This window comes from Juglans regia, chromosome 11, assembly GCF_001411555.2.
Source record: "Juglans regia cultivar Chandler chromosome 11, Walnut 2.0, whole genome shotgun sequence".
Taxonomy (NCBI): Eukaryota; Viridiplantae; Streptophyta; class Magnoliopsida; order Fagales; family Juglandaceae; genus Juglans; species Juglans regia.
This window is the reverse complement of record NC_049911.1, coordinates 25,527,974-25,544,236: the sequence shown is the minus strand read 5'-3', so window position 1 is coordinate 25,544,236 and position 16,263 is coordinate 25,527,974. Positions and strand designations below refer to the sequence as shown.

The 16,263-nt window shown below is 34.3% G+C and overlaps 1 protein-coding gene across 1 annotated transcript; it reads left to right on the top strand.

Annotated features, from left to right (window-relative positions):
• The first annotated feature begins 7,610 nt into the window (after nt 1-7,610).
• LOC109009930 (probable beta-D-xylosidase 2) lies at nt 7,611-13,777 on the top strand. The gene is made up of 7 exons (XM_018990600.2): nt 7,611-8,080; nt 9,973-10,251; nt 10,731-10,900; nt 11,026-11,123; nt 11,725-12,075; nt 12,322-12,735; nt 12,826-13,777. The coding sequence occupies exons 1-7, from the start codon at nt 7,667-7,669 to the stop codon at nt 13,425-13,427; spliced, it is 2,328 nt and encodes a 775-aa protein (XP_018846145.1). The 5' UTR covers nt 7,611-7,666; the 3' UTR covers nt 13,428-13,777.
• Nucleotides 13,778-16,263: the final 2,486 nt, after the last annotated feature.

Below are 16,263 nucleotides of genomic sequence, written 5' to 3'. Positions count from 1 at the left end.
CATTCAAAAAATTTATGATAAATTGTTTTTGTGTTATGTTTTGATTTATCTATGGTTTTATTATGTTATGTATAACATATAGTGTTAAGATTTTGTGCATAAGTTGAAATCTATTATGGTCTTCTTTATGTTTTCATTGTATCGAAATCATGATGGTATAAATTATCAATAAAAGATGTTTTGCACATATAGAGAAACTTTCTTATAAAACGTAGTTCTTAAGAGTAAGACTAAAAAATGTTCGGTATTGTCATTGCATTCCATGATTTGTTTCATTTAAGTAGACACATGTTGTTCACTCCATCTCAACTCAGTTAATGATTCCTGAAAATAAGCATGATGACAGGATAGATTTTTTGAGTTTTTTGATAATTTTTTTTCAAATTTAACTGTTGTTCCATTTTTTTCATTTTTTTTTAAGTCTTTTTTTAATTTTTCATATGACATTTTTTCATTTTCATAGCGTGATAGATTTTTCTGCTCTTTATGAGTTTTTTGTGATTCTCTTTATATGTATAGGTGACAAAGATTGCACAAGATTGGATTCAAAAATGGTTACAGTTTATACATGAAAGAGGAATTGTTCACCTAGATGTCAAACCTTATAATATTTATGTAAAGAATGGTGTTTATAAATTTGCAATTTTGGATGTGCAATTCTCACGATAAGAGCTTACCAATTGAATAGTGATTTTGTATGTTGTTCAATTTATGTAAAGAATGTGTTTAATTAGGTGTTGTTTAGAATGTAACTTTGAAGAGGTTTCGCCTTATTTTTTGTCATCAATTCAGCATTTTCAACTTAATTTTCTATGGCGGCGAACTGAATGGAGTCAGTTATAGTGATTCTACTACTGTAAAAAAATATGCTAGACGTGCTCAATTGAGAGAAATTTTTAAATTAAATCGTGCTATTTTGAAAGTTTTAGTGCATGTTGTTATGAGATGATAATATATTCTTCTATTTCAATGATTTTAATTAATTTTGACACTTTTTTAATAAATTGTTATTATTATCTACTTTTGTAAAAATATTTTCTCTAGAACTATTTTATTCTTTCAATCGGGCGCTACGTCCAAGGGGATACGTGTCTTACACGTAGCACCTTACCAGTGTATGGATATCCAAATTTGAGCATCTCATTATCTTACAACCGAATCGATAGAAAAATACAAATGTGTTCTTGGGACTCGGGATCACTTCCACGGCAGCATTTATTTAATTTCTGGCTTATTTAGGTTTCCATGGCATGCACAAACACATGAGAAGCATTTAAATCTTCAGACTCTGCTCATCCCACTACCTGATCATCCATCCACTCATGCCAACCCCATTCACTAATTCCATTCTGTCGTCTACTCATCTTCTAAATAAAGATTGGAATCTGTCATTTCACACATGCTTGGCTGTTTCTGACCTCTCCTCTCTCTCTCTCTCTCTCTCTCTCTCTCTCTGTGTGTGTGTGGAGAGTATATATATGAAATAATTCCAGAGTTGAACATTAATAACGTGAATGGATCCCATTTGGCTGGCTCGTTTCTTTTTTGTTTTTTTTTGTTTTTTTTTTTTCTGATGGAATCCTTATCCAATCAAGTAATTCTGTTGCGATAAGAAGAACGCCGGCCCACAGTCTTTGATGATCATGACATGCCAGTAGGTGGTTTTCCGCCGGTGCATCATCTCCAGCTTAGTTTTCATGATTACTGTGTTTAGTAAGGGTCATAAACCTCATTATCATCCCAACGACCCCCCAACAATGTGATGGATTTGTAGTGCTAACGACCTCCTTCCCCATTAAGACCAGTGAAATGTCATAATCTTAAATGGGACAGCCTTGCTTAGAGGTGCAGTGCATGGACTAATATCATGAACAGAAAATAAAAAAGAGTAGAATTGAAGAAAGAGCAGCATGAATATCAACAGCTAGCTTAGCTAACATTATATCTGTTGGGTTGTCGAGTAGCACTGATATGGGGACAAAAGGGACAAAAAATGGGACTCTAACCTTCAGAAGGGCCGGCTGGGGCGCCATCGAAGATCAAAAGGAAAGCAAAAGGCACAAGAAGAAATAAGTAGAAAAGTTTGGCGCATGGCCGGTGGATAAGTACTCTGGCTCAAATAATTAAGAAAATAGAAATTTAGATTGATCATAAGATGAGATAAGGGGGAAAAAGACAAAGAAAAATGGGTTGGGGTAGCGTGTCGTCCAGTCTTGACAACGCATTAAATATTTTTAAAAAATAAAAAAATATATATCAATGCATTAAAAATCATTTTATTAATTAATAAGTAAAAAAATTAAATATATAAATGATGAAAATGAAGAGCAAATTCAAACCGCTTATTAGCATGTTTCAAGAAAAATAAGGGGGGAAGATTTGTTAAATTCTAATTACTTCTTATTAGCTTTGATTCGGCTGCCATTGTTGTCCTTACCAAAAGTACAAACACAATGATGGCATAAAAAAGAAAAAAAAAAGATATAGGGGAGAAAATAGGCGTTAGTTTGGCAGATAATCTTAAGCTATGAGACTACCAAATGACATCTACTACTACAAAGTCTACAATCACAAGGAGTGAAGGCCGTCCTATTAAAGATGAGATCAGTAAAATTGAGGTGATTGAAGGAGATATCTAGCCCTCTCTCGGAGCCTATGGGCGCTAAGGAAAACTCTAGGCATGCAAACAGAGGAGATTAATTACAAGGTGTAGAAAAATAGTTGAAACTGGGTGACATGTGAAGTCTATGCACACTCGTGGTGGCGGCTGCAGTTCACATGCACGCACACGAATAATTGGTCAGGTAAACAAAACTAATAAACTGAAAATATAAACGCATCAAATTAGTTGAAAATTTTGGCTAGAAAGAGCGAATAAAGAAAAATAATATTTGTAGTTATGAGTATATAAGTGTAATATAATCGTTTTAAAAAAATAAATAAATATGAGATCTATATGAAAAGAAATTAATTTTTTAATAATAAATTTTACTTCTTTTTTAAAATGACTATACAATATTTATGCATTCTATAATTATATATAATATTACTTGCGAATAAATCAGTTGACCGGGAGGGAAGGGTTTGCTTTCATATGAGAAAAGAAAAAGAAAAAGAAAAAAGAGTTGTAGAGAGAATATTACTTTGTTTTATGCTCATGTTCTTATGCTTCTTAATCTCTAGTACTGTCTGTACTTGGCAAATGCCATCTAATTTTAGCTTCAACATCAGCTAAGTTCAATTTTTATTTTTTGAATCGAGAGTGTTACTTAATTAGGACTCATTTGGATAGTTAGATAAGATGAGATTAGATAAAAAAAATATGTGACTAGTATTGAGATTGTTTGTAAATAATAGTGAACTAGTTTGAGTTAGGATTTTTATTCAATTTTTAGAAATGAGAGAAAAAATATTGAATTAAAATATTATAAAATTAAAATATTGTTATAATATAATTTTTATTTTGGGATGTGAAAAAGTTGAATTATCATTTATATTTTATATGAAAGTTTAGAAAAATTGTAATGATTAGATGAAAATATATGAAAGAGAAATTGAAAAAATTTTATGTTTAAGTGGTGTTTAAACGCGAAGGTGGAATGAGATGAGACCAACTGCTTATCTAAACAGAGACTTATTCGTGGAATTTTCTAATGCTATGTAGGGACATGCCAAGTACTAGTATTGTAAGAAGTTTTTTTTCTTTTTTTTTTTTTTCAAGCAAACACTAATGCGATCTAATGCTATCTAATGCATGGTAAGGGGACGAAGTTATCAAACAATCGCCCATTACAGACGTTAGCACAACACATGAAAATATTAAAAAACTGATTTTAAGTCTAATTTATCTTCACAAATCTTGGTGAGATTAAAGAGGGAAGCCGCCTTAAGTTTTAGTTTTGATAGATCACTAGTACAGAAAATGATCGTGTTTGTCATGGTGATGAGTTGTGTCATGCCACACTTTACTCTTTTTGACTAAACACACTTCCACTTTATTCCATTTGATTTTTCGTTGCAGAAAACGATAATATAGGAGGAATATAGCTAGTTTTGAATGGACCGATTTGCCAGTATATATAAAATACTGTACTAAGTACATAACACATTAGTAAATTAGTAATACTAATATATATTAATATATAATGTATATTAATTATAATTTACATTTTATGACCTTATAATAATAGTTTAATACTATATTATTATAAGTAATATATATACTTTAAGTTTATATATAAGTTAATATATATACTTTAAAACTGATAAAACTGTATGTTTCAGTTTAGAAGATAACTGATACGTAATTAATTTTTAAAAATGTAAAGTCAGTACATATCGATTTAGTTTTAAATTTTATCTAAAATTGAACAGAATTAGAACTAACCAAACTAGATCAATTACACCCCTAAAATTTACATCTAAAAGTTTCATTAAACATACGATCGGAAAACCTTGGATCCAAAATAAAACTCGTGTGGTATCGTGTATTTCAAGTTAGGAAAGATATGAGATATTTCAAAGAGTCGAAAGGAAAGAAAGCGGGCAAGCAAGCATTTGGAGAAAAATTGCCAAAGGAGGCCGCCGTTATTTAAGGGCATATTTTCGAAAGCAGCTTTATGAAAAGGAGTACGTAATGTACACTTAATGCTAAGCACACGGGCCCCTATCCCTTCGCAACTTGCAATTTAGTACAAAAAAATAAAAAAGAAGTTGTTGCATGGAACAGACTCCAACTAAGATAACGGTGCCTTTTATAAGAAGGGTGCCCTTTTATGGGCAATAAGGGTACGATCACACGCAAATCCATAACCCATCCCTCTCCTCTCTCTCTCTCTCTCTCTCTGTCTCAACAATGTTTAAAAAGTTATGTATTTGTATATTTTTTTAACATTAAAAAAAAAATGCACTAGAAGATATATATACTTCTCATTTATGATCAATCTATCTGTTTTAAATGCCACGTCAATTAAAAATATAAATCTCTTGCGGATAAGAATTTGAAAAAGTATACCCACACACGTTGATGTGAGTAGATATATATGGCCTATCATATTCTAATTTCTTGACATCTCATAACAATTATTAGAAATTATATATATATATGTATGTATGTGTACTCACATCTAATGGTACAGTACAGCCTAGAAGCCTATCCAATATATTGGACCATTCACACATCATGACATAAAGATAGAGTACTTGCGGAGTCTGACATGGACAGTAAAGGTTCAGAGACAGTTGTAAATAAAGTTGTAGCTGAACCTAATGTGTTTTGTATTCTAGACTTGCCAAAGCAACACGCATGCATATTGCATGATATAAATTACCCAAAAAGTTAAAAAAATGGTTGATTCTCACATCAACTACTGACAAAAATTATTGAGATTTATCATCAATACATAGCAAAACTCTATTGGTGATAACGTCGATCCAAAAATCTGAAAATGGAAAGTGTATTAAACAGACAAACTTTCTCTGCAAATTATGGGCACATTCCCAATAAACCTAACAACAAAACAAGTGGCTCTTTTTTCCATTACCCAACATTAGAGAATGTATCTAATAATAATAAAATAAATAAATAAATAATGCTCCAAGTACCCATATAAAGGTTGAATTTTTATGATAGTATTTTTTTTTTTTTTTAAGTTGAGAAAGAAGGTTTTGAATTCCAAATCTCTATTTTAAAAATTAAAAGTTATACCAAGCAGGCTAAAAGGTTGCTGGCACTTTATCAGCATGCTATAATTTAGTTTTGGAGCGGTGCTCACAGAGTAGCACCACTCGTTTATACCGCTAGTCACTTTTTATAATTTTTTTTTCTTTAATTTTTCACATTTTTAAAAGATTTTTAAATATTTTTAAAAAAACTCAAATACATTAAAAATCACTTTTTTAATAATTAAGCTAAAAAAAATTTCAAAATGATACAATGTAACGGTCAATTATGGGTGACATACAAGCTTTTCCCTTAGTTTTGTAGGAGTAAATTCTACGCATGGTTTCCACTGTTGGAGCTAGACCCTTTATTTTAGGGAATCTAACAAGTAATTGCCTGAAATATTGTCGTCCATAGAGACAATATCGTGCCCACGAACCAAAATGGATACATAGTTTCGTCGTTGCTTTTAAGTTGGATCAAAGCTGCTGCTGCGATCTGTTGATTTTGAGAAGTAATGCTTTTCTATCCCTTAGGTAATGCAATCATGTCATGGCTTGGATTGATTTTAAGGATTGGTTTTCCGACCCCTCTGCTCTCTCGACTGATCTTCCAAGCAAAGCTATTCCAATTAAACTTGCACAACAACTACTTGCGTCGACATTTTCTTGACGCCATAAAAAAATAAAAATGGGGGCAATTTGTTGGTTTTTATTAGTTTTACCATGAGAATTTTTTATGCAATCAAATCTCTCAAGATTTATTTATTTTTAATTGCAAATAAATAAATAATAAAAAATTGAATTGAAGAGTTTTTTAATATAAAAATATATATATATAAATTTCAGAACTCATTGCATGGAAGTCAATCAGATGATCGATCATCTAACTCCACCTGATTAATTATTGGAACTGCAATCTCTTGGAAATAGAACTCCCAATGCCCAAACTTTAACCTATCAACATGTGCCACCTGTAAACCTGATAATCACCGCCCCGTGAGTGTACTTTTTGACTATCCTCTCTCTTTTTTTGTTTTTTGTTTTTTGTTTTAAATTAAAGATATTATTTTATTACAATACTTGCAACTTAAAAATGGCAGGTAAATTTTCACTTATCAAATGTAGTTGGCGCCAAACTTTTTACATTCCACCATCCAATGCGCTTTTTCTTTACAGAGATAAAGAAATTTATATACATTTATGCATATGTTAATAATGGAGATTCAATCATGAAAGCTGTTAGCGCATCCTCGTTGATTTGATTAAATTTATTTTTAAAATTTAATTAATATTATATTTTTTTATATTTATCTATTTTATTTAAATTTAATTTCTACATTATATTATCTATTAATATTTATATAATAATAAAATATTATTAATTTAATAAATTTTTTATTTAATTTATTTATATCACATTTTATTATTCTATCAATTTAATATTAATAATAATTATATTCTAATTAAATTCATATTAAAAAATTCATATTTCCAAATAACGTTGTAACATTTTACTACCAATTTCACTAATATTTTCCTTTTCGTATACTCATATTTTTTAAATTTATTTTAATTTTTAAATCATATGCAAATAACGTGGAAACATTTTAAATTAATGCATGGTTGGAGTGAAAAATTGTCGTTTACTTTCGTATACCTAGATTAGAATTGCCGGTGTGTGGTTAGAGTGAAAAATTAATATTTTAATATTTAATGAATCAGTTATAATTTTCTATTTTTAGTCGACCACTATAATATAAAAATCTAAATTATTTTAGATTTACTTAATTTCATGTGAAATTTTTTAACATAAATTATGTAAATTTTGGACACCTTTCTCATTAGGTTGCTTTTATATTACATCATCACTGCCGTTCCAGCATAAATGCCTCACCTATATGTATATATATATATATATATATATATATATATATATATATCAAGCTTTCACTACCTTTAGCCTACACCTTCACACAAAGTTCTTCACTTCTCTTCCCAAAAAATGGCTTCCGCCACCATATCCTTATCGCCATTTGTTATCTTCCTCCTCCTCCTGGTGGGTACTGTTTCTCGGCACGGCTGCGAGGCGCGTGAGCCCTTCGCTTGTGACCCAAAAGATGCAAGGACGACAGGGTTGCCGTTTTGCAGGGATTCTTTGGCAGTAGCAGACAGAGTAAAAGACCTCATTGGAAGATTGACACTGCAGGAGAAGACTCGCCTGCTGGTAAACAATGCCGCAGCCGTGCCGCGGCTGGGAATCAAAGGGTATGAGTGGTGGTCCGAGGCTCTTCATGGGGTCTCAAATGTGGGTCCCGGGACTAAGTTTGGTGGGGACTTCCCTGGGGCCACTAGCTTCCCTCAAGTTATAACCACTGCTGCTTCTTTCAATGCATCTCTGTGGGAGGCGATCGGACGGGTGAGACTTCTTTCTTTTTGTGTTTTAGGTTGAAGAATGAATGAAGATTATTTATCATAAATTATTATATCTGAATATCATTATGCATATTAGCAAAGGTAATGCTATGAGTCCTCAATTATTAAGAACCAAAGAGCAGCTTTCGGTTGAACTCTTCTTGTATTTTTGTGTGCACAGATCAGTGTTGCTTGGAATAGAAAATTGGTCAGTTTCGACAACTAAGAAATATCGGGTTACATTTTTCTAAAGAAAGAAAGAAGAAACATCAAAATGTTTGCATGTTCTGATCAAAGACTTGTATACACCACGTGAGTGTGCAGTGGGAGTTAACTAGTACTCTGGGTTGTGGGCATGCCAGTTTTTTATTGGATAATGGATAGTTTATGGGGAAGTGGGTGGTTTTGATTTGATAATGGGCAGTTCGTTGAAAGAATATTATATTGGCAGTAATATTAATTTACAATTGTTTTCCATTTTAATTTTATACTTTTGAATTCTAAAGTTTTTTTTTTTTTTTTTTTTTTGGGTAATTGACACACGAGCATCATGTATAATTATCTAAGTAAAATTTTAAGTATAGATAGCATTTTTTTTTATATACAAATTACTTAAATATAATAAGTTGGTGGGGTTAATGTTTCCCTTGTAAGTTGGAATTTATGATGTATGCATTTCTAATGCCAAATGAATTTCAAGTGCATGCATTTTTCCTTATAGATATTGTACATGATTTCATTCGATCGGTTTCCGGAGGATATCGACTTACATTATGCCCAGTGGGTATTGGATTTGGAATCATGGGGAGACAGACGTGGGGACATATCTTTTGGAAATCGATGTTGATAAATTCCAAAAGGCAGACAGAGTCACATATATATCAAAGAATAATTCACCGGTTTTTTTTATATAAAATTAAAAATTATTCTCATAAGTTATTATTTATTATCTCTTATATAAAAAATACCTCTATTTATTATAAAAAAAATTATAAATATGAGATGTAAGAATAAATAATAGCTTATCATTATTTATATAAAATACACTCATCTATGAAATAATAAAAAACTTTATTTTGAAAAGGATAATAATGCTACACAAAACATTATTGGTACTAATTGATGATACGAGATGATGATGCAACCTATTATTTGCTTCATATTTATAACATAGCGATAGAATTATTCTGATGGAAAATGATAGAGCCACCGCTGGTGGCTCCCGTTGGAGTCACCGCTGGCTCTATCATGTGTTTTTTTATGTATTTTTTTTATAATTAATTTTATATAGATATTTTTAATAATTTTAAATATTAAAAAATAAATAAATAAAATTATAATATTATTAAAAAATACTTCATTAATTATGAAGTAAAAAAATATTATTTTTTTATTTTATTTCGTGATTAATAAATTTTATTTTTTTTAAATATTTAAAATTGTTAAAAATATTTATATAAAAATAATTATAAAATAAATATATAAAAAAATATATACTAGAGAGTCAGCGGTGGCTTCCAACAAGCGGTGGCTCTAGCATCATCCTTATTTGATTATTATTCATGTTTTTATCTTAATAATCCAAGCTTTTGCTTTAGCTAATTGGGCATTAATTAAGATTTGAAAGATGGGAGAAGTAATGGTAAAGTAATAGTACACAAGGACTCAAAAGCTGTGTACGTTCGTTCACTTTTTCATTTTTGCGTTTTAATGAAGAAGTAGCTGGCAGCTGCAGGTTTCAACCAGAACCATAATTGCTTGAATTCTCTCGTCAACTTTCCCTATCAACTTGCCCCCGCCATTATTGCAGAAGTGTGGACTTCGCGGGCAAGTTGATCTGGGGGTTAGAGCCGCAAAAGCTACGAAAACTGCTAACTTGTGTCCGTGGTGGTGCAGGTTGTGTCAGACGAAGCCCGAGCAATGTACAATGGGGGTGCGGCCGGACTCACGTACTGGAGCCCAAACGTGAACATTTTCAGAGACCCGAGGTGGGGACGTGGGCAGGAGACTCCTGGCGAGGACCCTGTGGTGGCCGGAACGTACGCGGCCAGATACGTCCGCGGCCTGCAGGGAAACGCCGGCCACCGGTTGAAGGTTGCGGCTTGTTGCAAGCACTTCACAGCTTATGACCTCGATAATTGGAATGGGGTCGATCGCTTTCACTTTAATGCCAAGGTAAATTAAGTTAGTTTTCAGAGAAGTAATGAAATTATGGTGCTGTAGGATATTAGATGCGTGTGGAAAAGATGATTTGGTAGATGTCTGAGACTCTGATACGATCATCTTTATGAATTTAGAGACGTGTTCAGTTAGGAAACTTGGGTCAGTCTGTGTTGGCCCACACGTTGAAATTTAAGGCATTATGAGAATCACTTGAATTTCACTTAAAATGTCCCGTGAAGCAGACATCCTCTCTGTCATTAGCATCTTCGATCTTATCCTTAACAAGCACGAAACAAAGCCAAATCCTTCAAGTAGTTCCATTGAAACATGCCTCATACTTCAAACAACTCGCGTTTCTGTGTTTTATGTTACTGTTGCTGACATTTAATTGCCACCCAACCCAAACGAAAGTAATGAAACCCATAATATATTAGCACAGCTCACTTTTGCATGAGTGACATCTGATGGCGGGGGGTCACGATTGTACGCAGGTTAGCAAACAGGACATTGAGGATACATTCGATGTGCCATTCAAAATGTGCGTGAAAGAAGGTAAGGTGGCCAGTATCATGTGCTCCTACAATCAGGTCAATGGTGTCCCCACCTGCGCTGACCCCAAACTCCTACGCAAAACAGTTCGCGGCGTTTGGCGTCTTGATGGGTATGCTTAGTTGCTTTCTGCATCGTTAATCACCACACGATTGGATGACTTCAACAACTGCTCATGGTCAACTCTTTTAACGGTTTGATGCTTATCTATCTTGTTTAATTGGGTGGACCCCGTAGGTACATTGTCTCGGATTGTGATTCGGTCGGGGTTTATTATGATACACAACATTACACTTCAACACCAGAAGAAGCAGCTGCTGATGCGATTAAAGCAGGTTGGATTAAGCACGTGCCATCATCTTCGTCCTATATATATATATATATATATATGTTACTCCATTACGAATTTATAACAGGGGATGCTTCCAAATTAATAATCAAGTGTTCCTAAATCCTAAACTTCAAGGTCTTGTTTTTACCAAACATACGATTGCATGGAATTAAACCATAAATGTTTAAAACTAATTTGTGGGAAGTACTATTCAGAATACAGACAACATATGAGGGCATTCGTCACGTAGGGACCCATATATATAAGGACAACTATATAGGATCCTCATGATCCACATGGATATTTGGTCCCATGGCAACTTGGATGAATGGAACCTTCGTTGCATATTTGCTTGTTATCTTTTTCAGAGTCATAGAAGTATTCAACAACTATGGCAATGAAATTTTCCAATTCAATCCAGCAACTTTCTAATTTCAAATAAAATGTGCCATATTGATTTAAGTTTAGATATTAGATATTCTTTTCAACATAATGCCAAATGATATAAAAAAAAAAAAAAAATCTTATACTTTACTCTAATAAACTGAATAGCATAAAATGGAGAGATTCTTAAAAATTATATACGTATATTTGGTTATGTTCAGGTTTGGATTTGGACTGCGGGCCTTTCCTGGCTTTGCACACAGAGGATGCGCTGAAAAGAGGCCTATTGAAGGAGATTGATGTCAATGGCGCTTTGGCAAACACACTCAATGTCCAAATGAGGCTGGGCATGTTTGATGGGGAACCCTCCAAGCAGCCATTTGGGAACCTTGGCCCCAAAGATGTGTGCACTCCGGCTCACCAAGAGCTCGCGCTTGAAGCCGCCAGGCAAGGCATTGTTCTTCTCAAGAACCATGGACCTTCGCTGCCTCTGTCTCCTCGCCGCCACCGTACTATTGCTGTCATCGGGCCTAATTCGAATGTCACAGATACCATGATTGGCAACTATGCTGGTAAACCTTTATTCCTCCTCTTAAGACAAATGATTTATATATAATATTTTCACAACATATTTCACAATAATGTGTTAAATGAGGAGTAATATTGTATAACTCTTTATAAAAGTAACATTACTTTACAAAAATATCTTATAATATTATTGTGAAATGTGCTGTGAAAATATGTTGCGTGTATCAATACTCTAAAATAAAACCCATTTGCATGACGAAATGAACCTATTTTTATGCTTGGAACGCTAGGTGTTGCATGTGGATACATCACTCCCATGCAAGGAATTGGAAGATATGCAAAAACGATTCACCAACAGGGTTGCACTAACGTCGCCTGCACCGATGACAAGCTCTTCAGTGCGGCTGTCGATGCCGCCCGTAACGCCGATGCAACAGTTTTAGTTGTAGGGCTTGACCAAACTATCGAGGCAGAATTCAGGGACAGGACTGGGCTCCTTTTACCAGGGCGCCAACAAGATCTTGTGTCCAAGGTAGCCGCAGCTTCAAGGGGTCCAACTATATTGGTCCTGATGTCAGGTGGGCCTATTGATGTGGCTTTTGCACAGAATGATCCGCGCATTGGCGGCATCTTATGGGCCGGTTACCCTGGCCAAGCTGGTGGAGCTGCCATTGCTGATGTCTTGTACGGAACATCCAATCCAGGTTTGTTTTCCTTTTTCCTTGACAGTAATTTTTATAAGAATTAATACAAAGTTTTCTCAGATTTGACTAACCTTTTTCGGTGCCTTTCAGAGGGCAAGTTGCCTATGACATGGTACCCACAAGACTACCTTTCAAATTTGCCTATGACATCCATGGATATGAGGTCAAGCCGATCTAGAGGCTATCCCGGAAGAACCTACAGATTTTACAAAGGTCCAGTGGTGTACCCATTTGGGCACGGTTTGAGCTACACAAAATTTGTGCACACCGTAGCTAGTGCTCCCACCGTGGTGGCTATCCCTCTTGCCGGCCGCCATGCTCGTGGCAACACTACCATCTCAGGCAAGGCAATCAGGGTGACACATGCCAGGTGTGGTAGGGTCTCTCTCGGGGTTGATCTAGACGTGAAAAATGTAGGGTCCAAGGATGGTTCTCACACAATGCTTGTATTTTCCAAACCACCTGCTGGGCAGTGGGCTCCACACAAACAACTGGTAGCTTTTGAAAAAGTTCATGTCCCGGCAAAGGCTCAGCGGCGAGTCCGAATTAACATCCATGTGTGCAAGTTCCTTAGTGTGGTGGATAGATCTGGAATTCGAAGAATTCCAATGGGTGAACATAGTCTTCATATAGGGAATACCATACACTCTATATCCCTTCAAGCAGCAACACTTGGAGTGATCAAATCATAGATTTCTTGGTGGAAAGATGGGTTTGCCCGTATGCCCATTTTGCCATGATAATGTAATAATGGATACCATGGACATACAGCATACTACTGAAAAGTCACAAACAAGAGCGCAAGCTGAAAGATTGTTGCCAAAGTCTTTTTTTTTTTTTTTCTTCTCTTTTTTTTTTTAACATCTAATTTGAAGTACTTAAGTGAATAAATCATAATTGGGTTTAGGAATTGATTGACAAAGGAATTCTACCTGTGTGGTTATGGAGTTGTATTTGTGTGAGATTTTGAACATTCTATAAAACAGATGTTCATGATGTAAAAGGATTCAGTGAGCTATGTAATTCCAACGATTTAGCATAAATTCCTTCCAGTTTGCTTCACTTACATATCATTCAAGTTGTCTTGATTTCCCATGGTTTGGACCTGCAGGGTCAAATTCATATTAAGTTTATTCCAATCGATTGACATTTTTCCCATCCCCAAGATCATCTTCGAACCATATTGTATATATCAAATGTTGTGCAACTTAAAGCTCCACATGTATATATAAATTATTCGCGCGCAAGGCCTTTCTCTATTCCATTGCCAGTAGCATTCATTGCATCAACTAGTCACAACCACAATTACCATTCAAAAGAATCGATCGTTCTTAATCAGAATCCAACTTTTAAAGTGTGAACTTGGATCGACAGATCTCTTGAAGGCTTTCCTTGGGGGACTAGAGTGGACTTTGCGCGCAGAATCTTTAGAGACAACAGGCCAAACTGAGCCAAGACCCAAACCATGCTACATGATTTCTACTGCTTATGGACTACAACAAAAATTCTCTTTTGGGACCATTTTTGTTTGGGACGAAATGAAAATCGTCACAAAAAATAAGATGTAGGGATGAAATTTAAATTTTGTTTATAAAAATCAACCGAAAGTGTTTACCGTTCGAACATGTTCAAATGGTACATAAAGGGATGAAAATTTTCGTCCCAAATAAAATAACCGCTCGAACATCGACAAAAAATGTCTGAACAAAATAAAATAAACATTTGAATGGATATTATATATGGTCGAAAGAGAATTTGGCACGTTAAGTAATAAAATTTAGTAGGACATTGACTTACCGTTCGAATAACATACAACAACGTTCGAACGTCAAAGTTAATTAATGTTCGAACAAATATTATGTATGATCGAATGAAAAATTAGCAGGTTAAATCAATAAATTTAGTGGGATATTGACTTACCGTTCGATTGAATACATTAATTAATGTTCGAACGTAAAATAAACAGTTCAAACGGAGATTTATTTCAAAAATCTCTAAAGGGAATAGAGAAATATTTGGACGTGATATATTATGTTTGAATAGTTACAGAATTTTTACAATTATTGATGACAACAAAATACCTTACTTAATTATGGATAAATATTTAATTTATATAAAAATATCAATTAAATAATAGGAATAATAAAAATCAATAATTAATTTAAAAAGACAAAAGATATAATTCAAAATTAAGTTAAATTTACAAAACACTAAATATTGTCCATACTAAAAACAAATGTAAATAAAAAATACAAACTACTAAGATCCCAATCTCTGCACACATCCTCGACTGTAGCTAGGCGTGTCTCTAGTTGCGTCAATCGAGTACTGATCATGAGTTGAGTCGCAGACATGGCATCGATCTTTGTATGTAAGTCAGAGATACTAGCATTAATTTCTGTACGTAAGTCAGACATGGCAATACGAATCTTCGTACACATTGCATCGATCATTGCTAATGTTTGTCCGTTGATCTCTACGCGCACTATATATGTCATCTCTTCACGAGTAGTTATGAGTGATGCATTGGATTACGTGGATACATCGGCCAATACTCCATGATCTCCCAGGATGTGCATCTCTGTAAGTATCGATCAAGTTTGGAATAGGACCACGAAGACGAAGTCTCGAGTGTCCCGTGTTTCATGACAGGGTGGCCAAGTTGATCGGTCTCATCAGCTCCTGACAGTCAGCAATATCTGGCAGGACCTAGCATGTAGTAGAAATCGTGTAATCAGGATCCCGAATAGCAATATATTCATCGTAATGTACCGGGCCTCTAATCGAGTCATATCGAATATATAACACACTAAGTCGATAGGAACACCACGAGCGACGCGTATCATAAACTTCGCCCTATCCATGTCAACCTCTTTCTTGTGCTACCAATTATCGATATTATTGGTGATGATCAAATTCATGATTTTGAAGAAACCAGATAAATCTGACTGTTTGATGCTCTTTGTCCCATCATAGGGAAGAGCATCTGGATTAACAACCAACTGCCTCACCTCATGATCAAAGAGGCCATCGAGTTCATCTATATCAGATCCCTCGTCCTCAGCCGTCTTCCCAACACCCAAAGATGGAGGCTCTCTAGGCACCATGTTTAGATATGCAGTGCGTAATTGAGGAATACCAATAAAATCAGCGAGTATGTTTGTTAAAAATATAATTGAAACTCTTCGGATAGAGATCGTGTATGCCCTTCCGTCATCTGGGCTGGCACCACCGAGCTCTTTATAGAATTTAGAGATGATGTCAATATAAGAAACGAGATCTCATGCTTCATCCTTCTGGTCGAGGATTGGTGTCCAACCACAATTAGATTGATGTCAAGAAATGACCCATCCATGTAAGAGTTAGAAATCTTCATCTGACGCTCTAATAAAATAATTCTCTCTCGAACCGTTTCAATGGAAGGTTGCCAAGTCTACCATGTTTACATCCCCTATAAGATATTATCAACCTGAAATTTAAAAAATAAAATTAATATGCAACATTAGTTACTAATTAAAACAATGAATA

Excerpts from the sequence above, each read along its gene's own strand:
- LOC109009930 (XM_018990600.2), top strand. The coding sequence starts at position 7,667 with ATGGCTTCCGCCACCATATCCTTATCGCCATTTGTTATCTTCCTCCTC. Across the intron at positions 8,081-9,972 it reads TGTGGGAGGCGATCGGACGG|GTTGTGTCAGACGAAGCCCG; the intron begins GTGAGACTTCTT and ends GTGGTGGTGCAG. Across the intron at positions 12,736-12,825 it reads GTACGGAACATCCAATCCAG|AGGGCAAGTTGCCTATGACA; the intron begins GTTTGTTTTCCT and ends GGTGCCTTTCAG.